General features: G+C 41.5%; 2 protein-coding genes across 3 annotated transcripts in view; one reads left to right on the forward strand and one right to left on the reverse strand.

Moving 5' to 3' along the window:
- Positions 1-827, forward strand: part of ORC3 (origin recognition complex subunit 3) — a 34,606-nt gene extending 33,779 nt beyond the window's left edge. For both annotated transcript variants that reach the window (XM_017825409.1, XM_017825418.1), the window contains exon 20: positions 253-827. In XM_017825409.1, coding sequence (XP_017680898.1) covers positions 253-358 — 106 coding nt within the window. In that variant the 3' untranslated portion in view covers positions 359-827. The remainder of the gene's footprint in view (positions 1-252) is intronic.
- A 5,062-nt stretch (positions 828-5,889) lies between these two features.
- Positions 5,890-22,523, reverse strand: AKIRIN2 (akirin 2). The gene is made up of 5 exons (XM_017825431.1): positions 21,874-22,523; positions 11,103-11,246; positions 10,364-10,513; positions 6,565-6,636; positions 5,890-6,262 (listed from the first exon to the last, which is right to left on the reverse strand). Exons 1-5 carry the CDS (start codon positions 22,076-22,078, stop codon positions 6,252-6,254), a joined length of 582 nt encoding a protein of 193 aa, XP_017680920.1. The 5' UTR covers positions 22,079-22,523; the 3' UTR covers positions 5,890-6,251.
- Positions 22,524-23,030: the final 507 nt, after the last annotated feature.

A 23,030-nucleotide genomic window follows, 5' to 3' on the forward strand; every position in this document is an offset into this window, starting at 1 on the left:
CTCTTAGCAGTGGGGAAAGGAACTCTTCCTTTGTTGCTACACTGTATGCATGTAGCAGAAGTACTGATTAGATTGAAGATTTGTGCTTCTGTAGGCAAATCATGCTCTGCCCTTATTTCCAACAACGTTATTGTGCAACATGTTGTGCAAGCCGTCTGTGCTTGCCGTGACTTAGAAATCTTCCCCTCCTAGAGAGAACTCCATCAATGTGTCATAAAAAGTGTGCTTGGTTTCCTTTACTGAAATGTCCAGCGCTCGCTTTATTCGAGCTGTTTCTGAGCTGGAACTCTTGGGCTTCATAAAGCCCAGCAAGCAGAAAACTGACCATGTGGCAAGGCTGACATGGGGAGGCTGTTAACGTGCCACCAAGGTGCTAATAAACCTGTTCTTTCCAACACTGCAATGGCTGTGTTCTCACTGAACCAGTCCTCGCTAAGTTTGCTACTGAGTCAAAGTCAACAGTGGCTGAATGTTGTGAGATACATTCCCAGTGCCTGGGCAGGCTTGAATAGCGATGTTGTTTTTTAATGCTCATCCTTCCTGTGCAATGTACTGCACTATTAATGCCCATGTTCCAAATACTGTATTGTTGTGCCAGTTTCAATCTTTTTTGATGTGTGGTATTTAACAGTACACTGATATAACTCAGGCTAGCAAGCCAAAAGGGCAACACTGGCTGTGTAAGCTACAGAAGTGATGAAGCAGTATTATTAACATGCTTATAAGCTGATAGGACTTGAGTCATTATTATAAAATGCCTTCCAAATCCCTGAACTTGATTTAAAAATAAATAAAACAAGTATGCTAAAAACAACAATGAACTTCCATGTTCAGCCTCTGTTGTATGTTCTTCAAAACTGGTCCTAACTCCCCTAAAAACTGCTTCTTGAGGAAGAGAAGGTGACATAGTTATGTCCTCAAGAATAGTTATGAATATACAAATTTTTGCTCTTTGAGAAGAGCGAACTGTTTAAATCATCTCCTTTTTCTAGTGAAGTTGATCAGTACTAGCTGACTTTTGCTGTCAGAGAAACTTGTGTCAGCACAGACTATGTGACAACATGGCACTCATGCACATTAGAGGAAGGCAGTAAAATCTACACCTAAAGCACACACTGTAAACCTCCTTCTTTGGCAAGGATTTGTGCTGTAGGCAGGCAAACAGCTGTGTGAAGGTAACTATAGGCTGAGCATGTAAAAGCACTGCTCACATGACAGATCTTCAAAGAACCTTCTCAGCCCAACCTTTTTGCTTGACTTGACTTTGCTTGACTTGGTTTGGGGAGCAAATGTTTTTATGCTGATGCCAGCGTCCTGTGTTTTTCAACCATGGGAAAAGCCTTGGAAACCAAAGGGGAAAAGCTGTGTTGCCCTCCAGAGCAGAGTGTCTGCCATGCCCTGAGGGCTGTGACAGACGCATTCCAGCAGTTTGTATGGGCGGGGACTTCGGGTCAGCCTTAGCACCTTGGAGGGCCTCACTTAAGAGAGGTGTTCAGACTTTGTCCCTCCCAGATTTCAAAGCTGAGTGGTAATTAGTTTATTGTAAAACACTGTATGTACCTCAAAAAAAGCTTCCAGACATCCTCAGCTGACAGAGAGGATTACAGGGTTCACTTTCCTTCTGAGGCAGTGAAGTGCTGTTCTTTGAGCACACGTTCGGCCACCACTAAACTCCAGATGCTCCCACTTAGTTGCACTGGCACTTCAGCCTACTCAAAACAACTGGAAAGGATAGCCTGGAGCTCTGAGGACTGAACCAGATAAACCAGATCTCACTAGAAGGGGGGAAGTCCTATTACAAGAACCAGTAACCTACCAGGCTGTTTCCCCAGGAATCTATATAAGATAGGTCAGGCTTGTTTTAAACACCTTCAGAGAGGGTAGGAGTATTTTCCAGTTGCTCTAATTGCAGACACAGCAACACATCCTGCTGTGCTTAAGGGAGGGCCTGGTTCTAAATGGTGCCAGTTAGTTAGGAGAAGGAGGATGAGTTTATCAGCCTTTATACTGCCTGAACATACACCCTGGGAAACAACTATGAAAACTCAGAGTGTTGAGTTTTTAGCATCTCAGTGGAGCACTTCTAAAAGTTCCATGAAGACACAGGGGTAAAGAATTCCACTGTTCTTCCCTGCAAAGAACCAAGCTCAGGGACCTGTCTTGTAGCAGTCTTTGTGTGTGAGGCTCTCCAGCAGCAGAGAGGAAAGCGAGCTGTTTCAGCAGAGGGGAACACTGAACAGCCAGTCCTGAACCTCACCCATTTATCTTGCAAAGGAACTTGACAAATGAAAGAGAGCAGCACCAAATGTCTCTCTGATGTGCAAGAGGACAGGGAGCCACGACCTCTGCTGCACAGCTGTCCCCTGCCACCTCCCCTCTGCTAACCTCACACTAGCTAACTTTCACACCCCTGGCGGGAAAACATTCAGAAATAAAGAGAAGCCAGCCTCAACAGTGTGTGGCCTTTAATCCCCAAATGTGCAGGCAACATCACATTAAAACAGTAAAATTAATAGTTATTGGCTGTTTCTTCCCTTTAACTAATAACATAAATTTTTAAGGTTAAAGTCACATTTGCTGTGCTACATATGGTTTCTCAGGATCAAATCTTTAATTCTGTACTTGCCACTTAAGACTGCAAGATGTATAAAGATGTATAAAGACATGTATATTCAATAAAATTATGTAGGAAGTACTGTGTAATTTCATTTTCTTCAGCAAAGAGGGTAGGAAGATTGAACAGTTAAAAACACAAAGCTAAGAAAAGAGGTCATAAATTTAATTCAGTTTGCCTCTCTTTCTTCAGATGCAGGACTTTGTAGTCAGAGTCCTACCTGCCAGGAAAGACCTTAGCATCACCGAATCTGAAACCAACATCAGTAACAGCTTAGACGACCTCATGTATCTTCACTGAAATACAGACACAGGAGATTTCAAGTGCAGATATAAAGGTTAGTTTCTACAACTGTCTGCATAGTAAAAACATGTTCTGCAGATACTCCACGAAACCTCCACTGTCTGCAATGTTCACTGAAAACAGAGGACAAAAAAAAGTGCCAGTGTCCGCAGTAGCTCTGAAACTGTAACAGCATAAAGGTTCTGAACTGCTAACTGTATCATATTCTTAGGTAGCCACATCCTGCAACAAAACTACTGCCAAAAATCAGACCTGAATGCAAGTTAACACTTGTTTTAAGTTTTCAAACTCTTTCTCTACTGTTATAGATGCTGTTCTTTGACACCTCTACACTACTGCACTATTGGTTTCAAACATAAACTTCATAGTCTTTCTTTTATCTCAGAGCCAACAACAGCAATAAATTACAAGAATATGCCAGGTGCCTGTAAAAGCCATTCATTCTCACAGTTTTCACCACTGAGAATGACTTACAATGCAGAGGTCATGAGCATAAACTCTTAATACTTCACCAGCCTCAGCTTTTGCCTCCCCACTGTGGAATAGGAGAGCTTAAATCCTTTCCGATTCCCAACTCAGGAATGGAGAGTGCACTTTCATGAAACAGTTTCTTAAAAGAACCTGCTACTGGTCGTGCTGCTCAAGAGTACATAGGCAAATCTCAAACATCAGCACACAAGATTGCTTGAAACTCCTTCCTTTGCAACCTTGAAAAATGCTGAACCATCTTATGGTTACATGCTCTCACACCTAGACGCAAAAATCAACACACAAGATGTACATGCTGCTTTTTTAAGTGCACAATAACTGAGATCTGCTCAAAATTAACACATCACTACCTCAAAAACAGGCTAACCAAGATCTTTGGTTTCACTCTGTTAAGTTGCAATTGACTGTCCTCAGTTTGCCTGGCTTTTGGCTAGACTACAGTTACATAGAAATTGCAAAAATATGCTAAATGTGGCCACCACAAAGGGTAGTGCCTAGAACTGAGTAGTTATTGAATTGTACCCATTTCTACTTGAATCAAAAGCCTTTGAAAAGGCTCTCCAAGGCAGGTTTATTTTCAAGCACCAGCCTGCTCCTCACAGCACCCCAATTTTCCTAATTTTTTTCAAGTCATCAAGCTGCCAATCATTTTCCTACTGAAGAATATGTCACTTGTTAGAACAAGCCTTTCATGTGTAATTCATCAAATCAGATACTGATGCCGAGATTAGGAAAAGGAGCCAGTTTATAGTCCAAGACAGAACAAGCAGCAGGTTAAAAAGTGAAATGTTTTGAAGAATGCAACCTCGTTTTCAAAACAGGCACAAATTAGGCATACCACAGCTGTGATGCATGGTAGCATGGTATTTAATATGCCAGAAGACTGCTTATTATGCATCAACTTGGAATAGCACAGGAGTGGCTGGGTGCTAACACAGGAGATACAGGAGATGATCAGGATGCTGGAATTTGCATGGTGGTCTACCTAGAAGCAGTGGTTTTCCTGGCTTGGGCAACTTCACAATAAAAGGGCTGGACTTGATCTCAGAGGTCCCTTCCAACCTGGCTGATTCTGTGATAAGGAGATCAAAAAGTGAGAAGAAAGAGGAGGGGGACTGAAGGCTTCAAGGCAGACAACAGAAATTACAACCCTTGATAGTTTTGTTTTTATCTTCAGTGACAGAAGGCCAGAGAGGAGAGTGTAGCAGAGATTTCTCATTTCTGACATTGTGGGGAAAAAAAGTAGAAATTATCCAAATATTTAGGTAAGAGGTTTCAGGAAACAGCAGAAAATACTCTGATACTGTGGCAATATGCCCGACTTTGAACCTGTAATCTTGCTCAGTGAAAAAGTTCACTAAGAACTAGAGCTCATCACATGGCTTCTCTGATACCATAAGCATCAGCAAGAATCAATTACTGAGTCTTTCTACCAGCTGAAGCTGCAATTACAATTCAACTTAAACTCCTCTGTTAATTTGAAATGGGACAGAGATCCATCCCAGACCAGACTTTCACTTAACAAGAAGCTGACAGGAAGTTAGAGAAGACAGTGGTTCATAAATCAAAGGATTACTTTGAAACTGCTTTAAAGTTCCCAAAGCAGGTAACTCAAATCCTTTGGTAGCAATACTTCTACCCCACAGATCCAGACTTGCCTCGTAGAACTTAGCAGCAATTCATGCTGAGACTCAGCACTGCCCAGACAGCAGCAGCCAGCACCGACAGAGCAGTCTACAAACAGCTGAGTGTGTCCAACAACAAACTCTTCAGCCCTGAATAGAGATTACACACCTTTAGCTCTTGCAATACCTACACAGTTCCAGCCTGCAGTGCATGTGCCCGCTCTATCTTATGAACAAATTTCCTTTGATGTGTCATTTAAATCTGAAGGAAGGCAAATGCAGCTGTTTGAGTCAGCTGCAGCAAGTTACATCAACAGTTTCTTGTCAGTTCTGTACCAAACATGCTTCCACAAGAAGAAACAATACAGCCAATCTAAGGAAGATTTCTTTGCCTCTGAAGAATGACCTGAGATTTTCATCCACCTCCTTCTCCTGATCTAAAACTAACCCACCCACTATTGCTAGTAAATAAAGTTTTCATTTAAACACTCAGATTTAAGTTTATTCATACACAGCAAAAGTTCCACCTGCATATTAAAAAAAACAGATTAGAAGTAAATGTTTTATTCTTCCAACTAAATTCCAGTACTACAAGGGCAGTAAAACAATGATACACTGAAAAATTGCAGCAATAAACATTTGTTAAAGACTGATAGAATAAATAAAAACTACAAAAATGAGAAATCATATAAACCCATTCTTAACCCCCAAAAAAGTCATGGAATACAGAAATGCCCTCCTTCACTATTTCACAGGCAGTACTGTGGGCTATTTGCTTAAAATTGTCCTGGGATTACATTCTAACTTAACTGTGATTACAGCTTTGTTGTAGTGCACAGTTATGAAAACCACACTAACTTCAGTCAGAAGTGTCATTCTACATTTTTATTTACACAACCAGTGAAGGGCAACTTCTAGAACACCAGCTTTAATCCTTTACTTTTTCAAACTTATTAACATAAGAAGCCAAATCGTAATGATACAGCAAATGAGGCCACTGGTATTATTACAGGTAGCAAAGGTCCACATCCAGGTGGTACTGACATCAGGGAGCACTCCAAAACCAGTTGCTGCATAAGAGTGGTTGCCACTGACAAAAGCTTGAAATAACCTGTGTTCACAGGGGGAAAAAATATGGCATTGCTGCAAGTCTTTACTGGGACAGCTTGCAACAATAAAACAGGGTGTATAGGGCAGCCCACATATGCAGAAAGTGTGATTCATGAAACATCTGGAAAGAGAAAAAACAAGAGTTAATGACAGAGGTAACAAATGCCAGCTCATTGCAAACCTGCTGTGGCAGTATCAAAACCCAGCAGGCTACGGGAGACAGTTCTACATGTTTTACATGTTTTAAAAACAAGCTCATTTTCTCTCACACCTTCCTTTCAACCTCAGTCTTCCATAATATCCATTTCCAAGTATTTTACCTTAGGGCCTAGCTGAAGCTTAACAACAAACAACGGCCATTTAAATTATTGAACATTTGGTAATTCAATGCTGCTACAGGGACCAAAAGAAACAGATACTCACAACTGGCAGGCTGTTCTCCATATCGTCGCATGATCTGGTCATGCGTGAACTTCACAAATGCGTCATATTGTTCTGCAGGGACAAAGCATTAGAAGTGCATTAAGTTCAACTCAAGCTGAAAAATATTCAGGGCTAATTTTTATACACAGAAATCATACAAAGTTATACACACACCCACTACTAGTCATTTTAAGTGACATTACACAGTTCATCGCTGTCATTTCCTTCTTATCCCCCAGAACAACAATGCAGCACGTCCCCTTAATTAAAAGACTTCCCCTTACAAACTTCTGTAATGAGGAGGACAGCAATATGCTTGAAGAGAATTATGCTGCACGTAAACAAAGACCTCAATTTACCTAACTCCTGCTAAGTGTCACACACTGTATTTTGAAGTAATTAAGTGTGCCCATTTCACAGATCCATAACAGAGGCAGTGTAGTTACAGTGAACATGGCATTAAGGTCAGTGTTAGGGTTGGAAACTATTTCTGTGCTCCTATCACTACCAGATGTAAGAAAATTAATTCAGTGAAATGGAAACACAGAAGTGCAGGAAAGGGATTTGCTACAGAGTTAGAAATTCTTTTTTGGTGACCACCAGAAAAATCAAAAGCGAACGAGAAACTAAAAGGATGAAATGCTAAGTGACTAACACCAAGTAATTGCAAGCACAAAAGCAGCTACTATAGGAGACACATAGTTGACTGTGGACTGCATGAAAACAGCTACTGTGCCATCTGAAATGAAATTTAGATATGAAACGTACTAATTTGGCTTTGAGCTAAGCTCTGTTATTTCCCAGAAAGGTTATTCTTTCTATACACGCATACATACAAATACATTTGCAGTATTTTATTCAGTTTTAATATTGCACTCATCAGCAGGATATCACCTTTCAGAATTAGGAAATTGAACAAGGAGAGTAATATCTACCAGATGCCGCTCCTCTCCATTCCCCTTCCTCCCTTGTGGAAAAATACATGTGCAGCAATGTGGGGTGTTCTGAGAAAAGGGCAAGGTCAAAGAAGGCAATCTTGAACCAAAAATGCAGTTAGATTTGTAGTGGTTCCTAGTCCCACAGGTTTGCCCCATTAAAGTTCCCATCCTCTTGCAGGGATGAGCTTCACCTTTGAAGTAAACAGGGTATCAGTAATCAGCAAGTAGTGCAGCAGCAGCCCAAAGTATGGACTGGACCCAAAGATCTAAGGACATTCATCCCTGACCAAGGGGGCCCACAGTCACAGCAGCCAGTTCCCCTCTGCCCACAAGCAGGACCTGTTTCCCTGCAGTTCTAACCAGCGGCTTTTCAGCAGCCGTGCAAAGACTGTAGCCAAACAACAAAGTAACACAAAGAACACATCGAAGGATCTGTTGCCCAGAAACCATTTCAAAAAATAACAGCAACTAGAACTTTTCCTAAAAGTATGTGTTAAAGGCCAAAAATGAGCTTGCAAGCTTCCTTCTTTAAAGCTGTATGTCAACATACACAGCTGCTTTGTAACATCATCTTTGTTTGAACTATGGCTTTGCAAATTTTAAAAAATCCAGTTACTAAAAAGCCTCTTTCTTGTGGCATTCAGATTCAGAAGTTAAGCAATCCAAAGGTAATAGCAACCTACAATGAACAATTTGAAAATTTAATTGAACACTGGTAAAGATACTTATGTCACTGTCATCCTGTATCATATACATCCTATTTCAAGTCAAAAGGTGGCTAAATGACATGTACACAAATATGATTACTACAGTCTTCACCTCAACCTTTAATATGAAAGGCTGTTTTTCACAAATTCTAGAAAACCTTTCTAGTCAGTCTTTCACTTAGCCCCTTGCAAGCCCAAGTTCATGCTAACACAGCAGTTTCAGGTAACAGAAGCAGGAAGGGAAATCAGGCCATTACAGTGATCTGAGTTTTCCATTTACCAAATGCTCATTCTGCATGAAAAGCAACTCTGCTCACAAAGAACATGGTAAAAGAAAAGAATAGGCAGTACCTGGCTAACTACCTACACGACAACTGTGATTCACAAAGGAATAAGGAAAGTGTCTGAATGTACACGTTCAGTTAAGTCCCTTGAAAGAAGCTATTCAACTGAGATTTATTATGGAATTTCCAGTTAATTTCCATTGACTTCACTGAGAATCTCCTTACTGAACAAAGTTTAGAAAAGCATATAACCATTCTGTCAGCAGACAACTACAACTGGCCTTCTATGTAAAGAATTTCTAAATTCTTTCGGTAGTCTCTTTCTAAATTCCCATATAATGCTGAAAATGTATTATTGGCCTCGTATACGAGATGCAGTAACGTGATCTTCCTAATTGCTCTTGGTGAGCACCACTGTAAGAACAAGTAAACCCAACTCACCTCACTAAACCACAACTCCCCAGATGGAATTCAATCCCCTCCTTTCCCAAAACCGAAAATGACAATGCTCCCTTTGGGACTGAAAGATGGAGCACATATAAGGAACTTGACAGAAGGGTTTCCTGCTTGTAAAGAACTACAAGTTGCTACTCTGAAAGCGTCTGAAACAAATGTAAATCTATCTGGCCTTCAAATGGTTATGATCAGTGCTAAATGAAATACATTTAAGAGAATACAAGAACTAACCTAATTCCTAACAAACACAAATTAGGAGAAAAAAGTTCTGCAGTCCTAATTCATCAGTTTGAAGCAGGTTAAAAAGAAAAACACAGAAATAGAACATTAGGCCCAAAGCAAGAGAAGTATTCAGGACTCTAGTTAAGTTGTAAATAGATGTAGATTTACAAAAGACTTAGAACTATAGGAATTTCTTACACAGAAATGGCAGATCAGCAAGCACAGAACATGAACTGAATCTCGGGTGCAGAGACAATACTATCACAGGCAACCCACAATCCTGACACAGGTCTGGTGACTTTCAGCACAGGCATGCCTGTAGAAGGTTTTATTCACACACCTGAAGAGATCAGAAAACTTTAATTCTGATGTGTTTTCAGGTGGGAAGCAGAACAGCTGTAGGTATTCAAACACAAGTCTGCTGCTGAATGGTGCACTCAGATGCTCATTATAATCACACTAAATATTAAATTAGACACGAGATCATACTGTGAAGGCACCTACTCTGAATGCACCAGAATTTAGGTGCTCAAATGCCAGCAAGAGGCTTAGAAGTAGAGGACTTCAAAAACTGAAGAAAGGTCATATTTACAATGCTGACATTAACATGATCCTTTTGGAAAGATAAGCTGGCATCAGGTGCCAAAAATTTCAGCTGAATGGTGTGAAATACAACAATTCAACATGGCACATCAGAAATGCAGTTAAACTGACTCTCAGGCAGATATCAGACACTGCTGGCAGCAGTGTAATGTTAATACCGGGAAGAGAAAGGGAAATCTTAGGTACTGTCATCTTGCCAAATTCCAGAAAAGAGAAGTCAGTTCCCAAGCAGGGAAAAAAATCCAAAACACAAGAAGTTCTTCACAAAGAGCTCTTAGGGCAGTAGACTACAAAGTCCTTCTGGGAAAAAAAAATGAGGAGGAAACGATCAACTCAGACATGATAGCAAGAGACAGTTCTAACTGAAATAAAACCGCTATTTTCACTGATTAGTAATACCCAGGAGTCATAGTTTCTATCCAAAGCAGCATAGACGAAAAAAAAGGAGTAAACATTGTTTTTTCCATTCTGCATGTAACCCCATTCCATAATAAGATAGGTCAGGAAAAAAAAAATTGTATCACAAAAATAAGAAAAAGTTTTAAGCTTCCAAACTCACTTTAACACATCATTCTGAATTTTAAGATACCTGCAAGTTTTGTGGTCAAAATTTCTTCATACTCTTCACGGATTTTCTCTTCACGTTCTTTCAGCAAACGTTCACAGATCATTCCAACTTGTCTGAGAGTAAAGAGGGGCTGTTCTTTTTTCAATGGTGATGATGCTGCAGATGAAGTACCTAAGATTAAATATTTGGGCACAACAATTTACAAGTAGATCAGAATCATTTTTATAATCAGTTTTCTTCACATCCTTTACATTAAAGGAAGTTTACAAAATATCTGGACAAATCTTTCTCTGCTACTTGAACCTCCTAATTACTATTAAAGTAGAACTGGACACTCAAAAGGAACATATCTGCAATGGACAACAAGCACAACTATCAAAACACCAAGAGTGTTACACAAACACTATGAACACCATTTATATGGGAGTTGCCATGTACAAATTTAAGCTTCTATTTTATATAAAAAATAGAACAGTACAGTATCACAGTACAGTATATTAGTGCAATGACAGCTGCTTTGCAAAAGCCTATTATAATATCAGGGACAGGGTATGCAGGACAGTCTCTTGAAAACAAATGCCAGCTCTACATCCTAACGATTCTTAAAATGAGAAGCTACCATCTTCCAGATCAATGCTAGTATTGACAAAAAAAGGCAGCAGTAACTGGTGAGAATGTGCCATAAACCACCAAGCAACTAGAAAAAATTATTTACACAGAGTCTAAAACCACACAGAATTACACGGAATTTTCTGGGTACCTGGCAAAGCTGGTCCAGTAAGGAGAAATGCATGTGGCTGTGCATCAGTAGAACAACAAGGATCTGTCTGCTGGAAGCTATTTTCTAAATGTCTTCTCTTCTGCATGCGTTTGTACTCCTGTTTTATGTTGTACAGAATTTGTTCTAAAAAAAAAAAAAAAAGAAACAAACCCCTAAAATAATTACATGTCACCATTTTGCTTGATTTTCACTCAGACACCAAAATGCTGTAAGCAAATAACAGATGACAAAAGATAGACTCTTACAACATGGTCTGCAAAACCCACTATGTTTTTTTCAAGACATATACAATTAAACTACTTACAAGAAATGTTAACCCAGACTTTTTTCACCAGGAGAATACTAGCAAAACCATTGTTAGTTAAGGTCAAGTACTGGTGCCAGAGTACTGCTAACAAAAATGAATGGCATCCTAAAATTTAGGAGCTATCAACTATACAATACACAAGGATAAAAATTAGGCTATAAAACTTATACTGGTATTAATAATCTTCCCTTCATACATTTAATTTGCAACCATCTTTCTCCCCCACACAAGGTTTATCACTCATACACTTAACAGTAACGACAGACTCTAGAATAAAACATCCACATGAAATACCATTCCACTCTGTAGGTTTAGTGGCCTACAGGCAGCACAGTGAAGAAGAAGAAAACACAATTTAGACAACATGCAAAGAGCACCTACCGCTTAAAATATCAAAGAATTGGAAACTACAGGCAAAACACAGAAGCCTTCCACAACGTTTCTGACAGCCTCAGATCTATCTAAATAAACATAATGGATGGATCAATAGTCTCTTTTAAAGGAGTATGGCAATATGTAGTTCAGCACTTGATTACACTAAACGAAATACAGCACATTATTCTAATAACATCATCTCCACTCTAGAATGACAAGGGAAAATGCAATCCCTGCAATGGAACTACCAATCCCGTGTGCCTTCTCCCTAAAACTCCATGTACCAAACGGCTCTCAGGTGCATTAGTGGCCTTAACTGCATATCCTCTAGCAATGTAAAATATTAAAGAAAAGAAAAAGTATTTTTCTATTTTTTTAAGGAGACCTACCCATAAAGAGGCTTCTAAAAACTCTCTTTATGAGAATTCTTAGTTTTAAATGCTCAAAAACAAACAAACAAAAAAAAATCCCTACCAGACTGGCTTTTACTCAGACTTCTAAAGTTTTTGGCAAAGATATCTTTCCAAAACTCACATACATACAAATCCACATGATCACGTCAAAGGTGCAAAGGACTCCACTCAGAACCTTTTTATTTCTGTTCTGCATTTTGCCAATACAAAATTCTCAACTAATTTCCACGTCTGTGATCCCTACACTACTGAGGTTCCATATCTGATCATTTTCTAGTAAGCAACCATGTGATGCAAGTGACTTCAGCTACCAGCTTATTCAGTCAGTGGCTGAAGCCTCTAGTAGACCAAGCAGAAGCAAACGCTCGACAATTCTTAGCTCAGATGTTTAAATATTGGCGTGGTTCTTCAATTCTGCAAGTCAGTCTAGAGGCTTCTGATTTACAAAAAGAAAGAAAATTGTTTCCAGTCAACAGGAATACCAGCATTTTCAGCAAAGGAGCTTCTTGGATTTTGTCCATTGATTAAAGCCTTTATACCTTTTCAGTTCCAGCGTCTGAAGTTGTACAATTTTCAGCTCCCTTAGATGAGGTCAATAACTTGGTTCAAAGAAGCAGCAAATGCAGAAGACATAAAAAGGAAACACAGCAGGAAAGCTGGAAACTAAGCAAGTGGGGAGAAAAGTACTTGAGGGGGCTTAAGGATTCCTATTTTTTGTAGGACAAGATACATACACTGCAGCATGGTACAGAAATATATAAATCGTGTTAAACCAAGATGGACTCAGGCTTCCAAAATTAAACAGAATCCCATCTAGAGTTTGTGAGAGGCACACACACATCAGTCAGAGAATGGCCCTGCAACATTTTTACTCAATGACATTATGGTGGTAAAATAATACTCCTCAAAATCAAGTGCTGTTATCGCTAAAGTGATTCTGCATAATTTTGAGAGAGAACCAAACTAGCTCGTAAGACCACATCTGTCCTACACTATGAGAAACACGACTGCACACATTCACACTGTATTTGCATTAACCGAAAAACGTAACAGACCACGTCCATCCTTCATACCACTATTTCATCTTGGGCATACTTTACAAATCCCACATGAAAAATATCAGCCAAATTTCAAGTGTAACAACTTGAATAAAAATCTTCTCTACAGCTCTCCTTTGTACTACCTTTTTGCAGAAACATTCTCAAACCACATTAACCACCAACATCATGGAGGACAAAGAAAGTAAACAGACTGGTCAACTGAGAAAACAGCAAGAGTTAAATCAACAATCATCAGCCAGGTTTCCTCCAGTCCTAATAACCCTAGAAATTAAACAGGCAATAATTTAGAGAAAATGTTAAAATACCAGTCAGAATAGAAGGAGTAAAAGCAACGAGGTGGGGAGTAGGGAAACAGGGAGAGGCAGCAAAGAATTTAGGTACTGACTTCGGGAAAAAAGTAACAACTAGGATAGAAAACGAAGATTTGTGCACCAAAGACACATTATTCTATTCCAAATTATACTGAATTTCGGACAAAGAAGTCTCTTTTGTTACAGCAGTTTCATCTTTTAATTTGGCAACACTTTTTAATTTGCCACCTTCAAATTTAGCTCCGAAAATCAAAAACCTCAAAAAATGCCATGACAGATACATTGGGAGATCCCTGTCCTGACAAAATCACTTTGACAGTTTGCTTTACTATGACTTCAGGTAAAGGTAGAGAACTAAGCATAGTGAGATAGAGGAAGAGACTATTTAATGAACATGACACTGACTGCATCGCAAACAGCAACCAGGAGAAAAAAGCCTGAAATGTTAAGGCCTGGCTGAACACTTGTTTGGCATGTACATGCCTAGTTTGGTGAACGATATTCCTCTATTCAGACAAATTTAGGAGATGTAGCGCAATATTGCTCGGTACAGAGAACTGGACTACAAGCTGTACTCAGTGCCTTGCTGATAGTAGGCAAGGTGACTGTGAGAATGACTCGTCTCATACCTTCCTGATTTATAAAATCGAGATTAACAGTCAAGAAACACAAGTTTAACGTAGCACCAAACTTTCAATAACTTCTCACGTAAGTGATCAGACCAGGAATGCTTCAAATAAAGCAGGCACATTTTTGCACCAGCAAAGACTGAGTAGACATTTTTATTAACTTACGGTGGCATAAAATCTTTGACTTTAAAGAAAATGGTTTCACTGTGAAGTGAAATGTAAGACTGCAAATATTTATGACTCATTTTAAATGAAAATCTGAATGCTAAATTAAAATAATCTAGTACAGTAAGAAAAGTTGTTTAAGTGCACTAAGTTACTTCTGTCATTTTCAGTTCTGCCTCATAAATCCACAAAAATATGTGGAAAATGTTTTTATAGCATCTCAGCACCTGAGAGAAGCCATGAAATATTAAGGCAGTGCAAGCCAGACAATACCTATATAGCAGACATCTAACTGGAAAGACCTTTAAAGCTCTGGCCCAGTTAAACAAAGCTTAGAGTTAGCAGATCCAACCTAGTTTTGCTTCCAGAAAACCTTCCTGCCTTTTTTAAGTTCAGTTTCTTAACCTCTCTTACTTCCAATTAGCTCTGACTATTCCCTCTGCAGCTGACAACTGAATTAAAATGTGCATTTAACTGGTGTCAAACACAGGACAGGTTGTTTTACGTGTTCCTCAACGTAGAGGCCCAAATTGTCCTTTACAACAATGACATGCATTTTAATTAACAAATTATTTTATATAAAAACCTAGAATCTTAAAGTACACCCGTTAAAGAAAATCTGGTTTATGTGAGTTTCTCTAGGACTATAGAATTGAAGTGAGAACTTGAATCCGATATTACAACTTAGTAGGTATTTTAAAGAAATACTTTCATCCATCTCATAGGTGCTAAAGTTCAAATCAAACGTTGTAGATCATACAGTGATTTCATCTGAGGTGACAAAAGGAATATATTTAATATGATCAAACATACATCTCTGTGGCCTATCCTCAGTTTCTTTTTAATTTCAATTTATCCCCTCTACTCAGTGTTTCCTACTGGAGTTAGAGATGCCTCTGAAGGCACAGAGCTATTTAGCAGGGAAGACCAGGCAGAGGTGCTATAAGTGAAAATGAGACTTGCTGAACCTAGGGTATCAGTAAGAAAAAGCCACATTGCTAATGCACTGAAATGAATTAGTATTTCATAAATAACATTTCAAATTCAAGAAGACTACGACTCTCTGCCAGCTTCTTATACCACCTTCTCCTCCTTCAGGTTCAAGGCTAAGATAAAGAATGATAAACCAAAAATGCTAGTGTCTCACTGTAACTTCTGAAGGGATTCAGTCAAATATACCTCAATACAATGAAATGCATGGACACTTTTTTTATCTGGAGCTGTGTGCTGAGAGCACAAAGTTCAGTACACAGGTTCCTGAAATACTGCATTAAGAAAGACAGCTTTCACACCAATTTTCTTTCAGAACTTGAGATGCAACTCAGAGAAGAAAGATTTCCTAATGAAGAGAGGATGAAACATCAAGGGGGCAAATCAGGGTCCAAGTCTGACATCTGAAATATGATCTGTCATACTAATGGATTACAAAGCCAAATATTCATTTCCAAGGAGTAATGAAGTCTTCTAACTTCCTTTAATTCATGATAAAAAGTCAAGTTAATCTTTTCCAAAATTCTGTTATCTACTTCCTTCATCCTGACCTATAATTACCTAGAAATTATGTACAAAGGAAACAGCAGTGCAACATGAAAAGGTAACAAGGCAAACAATTATTTTCTCCATTTTAATAACTGCTTATCAACTGTGTAGGTGCTGATTGTTCCCCTGAAGGATTTTTCTTCTTTTAGCTTGATTTTTAAACTAGTAATCTCTCATCTCAGTTTCTGGCTTCTCTCATTTAGCTGAAGGAAAATTCAGCAAAACACACAGGAAGGTGACTCAATAGGCTGAAATCAGAGTAGCAGTTTTCCTGGCCTGAAATGGAATCTTAAGCTCAGGTTTCAGTTTGCATTGTCAGTATTCGACATATGTATTCCAACTTGAACCATGCCTGAGATTTCTTCTGAGTAATAATCAAATGCTATCCTGATGTCAACAGCATGCATCTTTAGGGATTTCAGCTTCTGTTAAAGCAAAACTGCTCCACTGTCCCTAGTTCAAATTTATGTATAACATTTCCATTAGGCCTTCGCCCTTATTCAACATCTAGGTGATGCTACCATAAGCCTAGTTTTGGTCTCTCTACCAGACTACTGACACAGAATGTCAATTTTAAGATGCCAGCTTCCCCTAAGGGCAGCACTGCAGCAGAGCAATAGGTAACAGTATTCCCCCCTTTTTTCTACCTACTTAACCAAGGAATTCACAGGCACAAACAGGCATTACAACCCAGCTAGTCCTCTTACTCCCTTGCTTTGGTCACACTGATGTGACCATTTTACTCCACCGATGTTTCTTAATTAGGCATGGTCTATTAAGATTCCAGTAACAGAATGTATACTTTTGGAAACCATGCTCACCTCAGAGGAGCATGCTGTAAGCCCGAAAGAACACTTCACAGCCACTGCTATAGCTACACAATGGACTGGAGCAGCTCACAATGGACTCTGGGGCACAGAGTAGGCTCCCTCTCGAGATCCAATTACTTAGGGTTTCAGGCTGACGAAGGTTCTGGTTCTCCCACAACAAGCTGGATGCTCACATATGCATTAGCTCATTCTGCAAATGTGTTATTTCAGGAAATCCCAGTTCTCCTGATCAAGGGGTTGAGGAATGAAAAATAAATCAAGCAATGCAAAATGTATTAGACACAGCAATTAGATCTTTCCCTTCACATAAAAAATTGTCACATTGCATTTATCAGACTTGCCACTGAAAAAAAAAACTGCTTCAACATTTTATGACACCTATAACCAAGGATATTTAATATTTATAGTCACCACAGGCATCTATGCAGAAATTTCTCATATAAACTAAATTATCAAGTCCATTACGTGACTTTTTTTAAGGGGTGGGAATGTTTTGTTTTTTAAAATCCTAATGATTTCTGCAATACTGGAGCACAATGAGAAATCTGGCATCTCACCAAGATAATTTAGCAATAAATACACATGTGGATAAATGTTAACAAAACAGAAATTAAGCAGAAAGAGATGCAGCACTACTATGTCACATTCCAAAGCCCTTAGATCTGTTCTTTAAAAGCCAAACCTGTACTTGGCCACTGCCTGACCAAGTTTGAGACAGAAGTACTTCTGTTTGCTCAAGAGGGCAACTCAAAGGTCATAGGAGGACAGCTTATAGGGAAGACTAACGGTTCTTCCTATTCAAAGGGCAAAGTAATTTTCTTGCATTAACTTTGAAAATGTGTGTCAATTATATCAATTTTTTCCAGACTATTCTCCGAAAGAAAAAGGTATATGTTAAAGGCAAATTCATCTACCTTCTGTTTGTAAAGAGTCCCTCCTGAGAGAGAGACTCTTACAACCAACTCCCTTTGCAATCTGTAACTGCCCTTAAAGCAGTAAATAACAATTAGGCACACTCATTACTAAGTACTGCATAAATTCAATAGTTTCCACATTCTGTCAAACTTTTGACATTATCTCTGCTTGGATTTCGACCAGTGACCTGAGTTGAAGGCCTGTTCTCAAAAGCTCCACCCACTACAATTTTTGGTTTGCAACATTAGTTAGTTGCTGGGGAAGTGTCAAGGCAGATGAATGTTTCAGATGGAGGAAAACTTGCACGTGCAAAAGTCTGTGGATTTTTAAGTGATTTCATGAACAGCTTTTAACTACAACATTCTTGTATAAAGTTCTACTGGCAAGTTAAACTGATTTTGGATGGAGTGTGGAAAAAGAGCTACCGATCTCAGTTTGTCTTTACAGTTACTATGTACCAGGAATTAGGAGATTTAAATTCCTAAGGTCAACACACTCTCTCCCTTACACCCCCCACCCCATTTCTTTGGACTGTATTTGCCACTGTAGCTTCAACCTCAGAAATATCCAGACATGCAGGCTTTTAACAACTGACTTGCCTCTGAATTTAAAAAATGTCAGTGTGGTTTTTTCTTTTTTTTTCTCCCCACTCCCAAATATAATCTTTCATCATGGTAAAACTGAAAACAAGGGTTCCAAAACATCCAGCAGAGAACAGAAAAAATAGTACTGCCACTGCTTTCTCCCTTCACCCTCTAGAATTCATTTAACAGCTTTCAACAGCAGCCTTCCGACTTCAGAGGAAACCCAACAAGTGTAATGCATTATTCACAGGCATCCAGACCCAACTGCAGTTATTCTGATTATACAGAACAGTCTCATTTATAGGTAGAACTCACATGAAACTAAAACTCATCTGTAGTATTCAAGCGGTAGAAAAATTCTTAAAGGAGCCACTCTTTCAAAACTAAACCCATTTTATGCCAGGCAGGTATGTTCTGCACTGCTTATAGTGAACACAGTTTTAAAAACACCATTCTACATGCAAACAATAGTATTCAAAAATTAGCAAACATACTTAAGAGTATGCTCAAGCCAGTAAGCACAATTCCGTTTGGCTGCCAAATTCACCAACAAACTTGAAGTGAACTAACAGCTGTTCAAATAACCAAAAAATATTAAAAGACTCTTGCAAGAGATAAATTTCATCTTGAGTAAGCCTACCCTCTCTCAAACAGACATACTGGTTATTTGTCTATGACCACTCTATACAGGCAGCTGTTTTCTCATCTGACTCAGTTCTTAGCACACCCCTCAATCAATCTGTATTCTACTTCTAGATAATTCTTTTTTGAAATAATGAACGACGTAGTAAGAAATCCTGGTGTTGATACAGTTTCCACTGGCTGAAGTTAAACACCAGCAGGACAGAACAGAAGAGAAATGTTTATGGGTGAACTTAAAGTATAAGCATCAGGTTTTACATCCAGAGCTCTGATTTCATATGACCCCTACTTTCCATTAAACAAAATTCAGACAGACATTTTTTAAGTGCTAGAAATCTAAGCATTATAGTAACAGATTGAGAAAACCGTAAGTGAAGTCAACTGAATTCTGGCAATTGTTAACAAATTTCCCAACACAAAACGGTGACTCAGTTGGGAAGACTTTTCAAGTCAGACTGGAATTCTTTTCACACAGAGCAAGATTCATCTAACCCTAATGTAGACATCTGAATGCTTACATGGACACAAACTCAGTTTGCAGTCACTGGAAAGCAATACATATTTCTGCAGCACACTTTGCCTCAGCCTAAATCAGAGCTCTAGAATAAACCATCTGTTTCTTCCAACTGACTATCAAGAAAACTACAAACTATTAGGTCAGACATACATTTACAAAGTTAGATGAGATGAATCCCACATAATCTTTCAAGTGTCCCCTTTAAAATGATACACTCTGGTTTGCTCACAAATGGTTGAAATGAAATACAGACAATGTGGTAATAACCCCAAATTCAACTGAAGGTAAAAACTAAGTAAGCTGATTAATAGACACATTTTTACCAGCATGGTTTATTTAAAGATTTTTTTTCCTGTAACATAAACCAAAGAGAGTTTTTAAGCCAAATCCATGCAAACATGCACAACTTATAAATGCTTCAAGCACTGTAAGAAACATTTTGATTTACTGTCCTTCCTTCTTCATTATATTATACAAATGGCTTACATAAAATACATCCTTGTCTGTACAGAATCACCTTTTCACACAGATTACTACCTGCACCTCTGATTTTCTCAGGAGATAATGAGGCCTGTATATGCTCAATTTCAGTAACATTTCGATTTCTTAAGCCCTTCAGAATCATTAAGATAGGAGCTTAGGTATTACCTCAAATACTGCTGTAGGTTGTCTCTACTGAAAAATCTTACTGATTTGTCTCCTTTCCGCAATATATATTTACTGGTCAGATGATATTTATATTAAATATTCATAACCTAAGCTCTCCAAATCCTAAAGAAAGAAGCCAAAAGAAATCCTTGCAAAGAAGCAACACTTATCCTCTAAATTAATTCTGATTTTAAACATCTCAAAGTACATGTAATGCCTCACTGTATCAGGGAGTACCATCCATCACAACTCTCATCTCAGACCGCTGACTCATTCAAGATCTTTTCCTAGAGGTTCAAAAAAAAAATCAAGGCACTGATGCCAAGTTTAACTCTGTATGCCCAGTATATATTTCCTCTACAGCAATTTTTTTATTATTTTATTAAAACCTGTAAAAAAATGTATTCTACGATATAGTTTTCAAACCAAGAATATTGAAACATGGCACTGCCCTATGTGGAGGAGATGGCAATTTGAAAACACACTCAAACTTACTGCCTGGTAATCTGGAGCCAACTTTTGTTATAAAAGAGTACCGAATGCAACGGTGGAAGGAATTCTGCTGCAACAACTGCAGAGGGCTTATTTCCCCTGCACACAAAGGACACGGATGCATCCATACCTCGGCGCTACAGCCGCTCATGGCCGCGAGCTGCACCGTCCCTGAGTGCATTGCTGGAAGCTGCCCACTGGACTAACCATAGCACGGGCCAATCAATCCCGAGTGCCCAGCCAAGATTCATTCCTTTCTTCTCTCCCTACTCGCTGCTAAGAAGAACTCGGTTGATTTTAAATTGACAACCCTTACACAAGCAGACCTGGAGCTTTAAGGGCTGCGACTGACTCATCTCTCGCAGGTTAAGAATGTAAAAGGGTTTCGTTCTTGCCCCGCGTCTCCCAGACGAGGAGAACGCCCGATTCCATTTTATCTGCCCTAAAGGCAACTCTCACCCTTGCACACAACCGCCTTCAACGCTCGGTTTTCCTATGGAACTTTAAGGATGCCATAGAACGGGTCAGCCGGGACGGTGGCCCGCATTAAGGGGCTGGGAGCAGAATCACCCCTTTGTTTTATCCGCTTTTCCCTTTTCCCACTGGTGTTTTGCGGGTGATGGATGACAGGCCGCCCTCCAGCTCCTTCCCTCCCCCCACGATATCTGAGCAACGGGAGGAGGAGGTGCCGCCGCCGCCTCGACCCATGGATAATGGCTGCGAGGAAAGGAGCGATGAGGGCCCCGCCGGCGCTCCCACTCCCGACCCCAGCCCAACCTCGGTCACACCCCCAGCCCCTGCCACCCCCCGCGTCTCCGCAGCTCGACTCGCCCCTGCGACTCTCCTTGCCACATCCAGGCACCCGGGGAAAAGGAGAAAAAAAAAAAGCCGGCCTCCCCCCCCTTCCTAGGATAGAGCTTCCCCTCCACCCAGCACAACCCTCCGCCCCGTTCTCCCGCTCGGGCCCCTTTTTCCAGTCTCCCTCCCGCATTCGCCGACCCCTTTCCCTATGGCCACCCTCCCGCACCGGCTCAACCCGCCCCCCTTCTTCCTCCCCTTCACTCCTCCTCCTCCTCCCCCTCTCCTGCTGCAAACGGCCATTTCTATTGTGTCTCTCGGTGCCAAGCCGACCACGGATCGCCCCGGCCGCTGCCAGCGGCACAGCCCGGCAGAAAATGGCTGTAGGGGGACGCCAGACCCACCCAACCCTCCCCTCTTCCTGCTCCTTCTCCTCCCCGTTCCCCGGCCGCTTTCCCGGCCCCCTCCCCGCCGAAGTGCCCCCGGGGCGGGTGCCGGGCACAGGGGGTGCCGCGTCCCCTCACCTGTGGTGAGCCGGGACGACACCTCTCCGAAGGGCGAGGGCTCCATGCGCAGGTATTTCTGCGGGGAGGAGGCGGCGGCGGCGAAGGAGGAGGAGGCGGCCGAGGCCGGGGCTGACAATGGCGTACATCGCCTCCGCTTCGGGGACGCCGGGCTCAGCAGCGGGTCAAAATCCAGAGTCCTTTTCAAAGTGGCGCCGCAAGCCATGGCGCGGGGCGGCCAAGGGGGCTCGGAGCGAGGGGCAGCACAGACGGCGGTGGGAGAAGCAGCAGCCGGCCCTGCCCAGAGGCGCCTTCCCCGCTGTCTGGGGCGGGCTGGGGGGGAGGGAAGGGAAAGGAGGGGGCGGCTGCGTCAGGGCCGCCTCCACCGCCTCCCCGCCGGCCTCTCTCTGGGGAGCGGCCCCGGCAGCGGCAGCAGCAACCCCGGCTCGGTCCGGCTGGATCTCCGCTCTCCCCGCCCGCTCCGCCCTGCCCGGCCGGGACAAATTCCGCCCTCGGCCGGTGGGGGGGCGCGATCCGTGCCGAGGGGCGCGGGGTCGGTGCCAGGGGCGCGGTGCAAGGCAGTCGATGCGGGGCGATGGCGGCAGAGGGGCCCGGGCGACGGCGATGGCGGCGATGGCGCTCCCGGCCGTAACCCCCGCACCAGCAATATGGCGTCAACAACAACGCCGCCGGTTCAAACGCCAGCCCCCCCCGTCCCGCTGCAGAGGCTCACGGGACTCGTGGTTTTCTCGCCCCGCCCCCGACGCTCAAACACGGGGTGACCACTGGGGCCCCAGAACTACAATTCCCGGCATACTCCGCGCCGGCCGCGCCGGCTTCCGGGCTCCGGTTTAAATCCCCCCTGGGAGGGTGCGGGCCGGGGTGTGGGGTGGGGGACGTGTCGGGGTCCCGGGGAAGGGGTGAGGGTTCTCGTCGGGACAAAGGGTGAGAGTCCTGTCTGGCCTCCGAGTGGCTGCGGTAGCGGCTGTATGTCCGTGGGTCGCTTGTCTGTACGTGAAAAGGGGGCAAAGTGCATTCAGTGGCTCGCGTGGCCAGGGCAGAGCAGGGAACGTGCGGGAGTCGGAGGTGACAGCTAAGGACACGCCAGGAAAGGCCTCATGGTGTCGGGAGCTGTATCTCAGGGTAACCGATTGGTTTCCCCGCGATTGCATAAAGGG

Source organism: Lepidothrix coronata, unplaced genomic scaffold, assembly GCF_001604755.1.
Source record: "Lepidothrix coronata isolate B3197 unplaced genomic scaffold, Lepidothrix_coronata-1.0 Scaffold4, whole genome shotgun sequence".
NCBI classification, from domain to species: domain Eukaryota; kingdom Metazoa; phylum Chordata; class Aves; order Passeriformes; family Pipridae; genus Lepidothrix; species Lepidothrix coronata.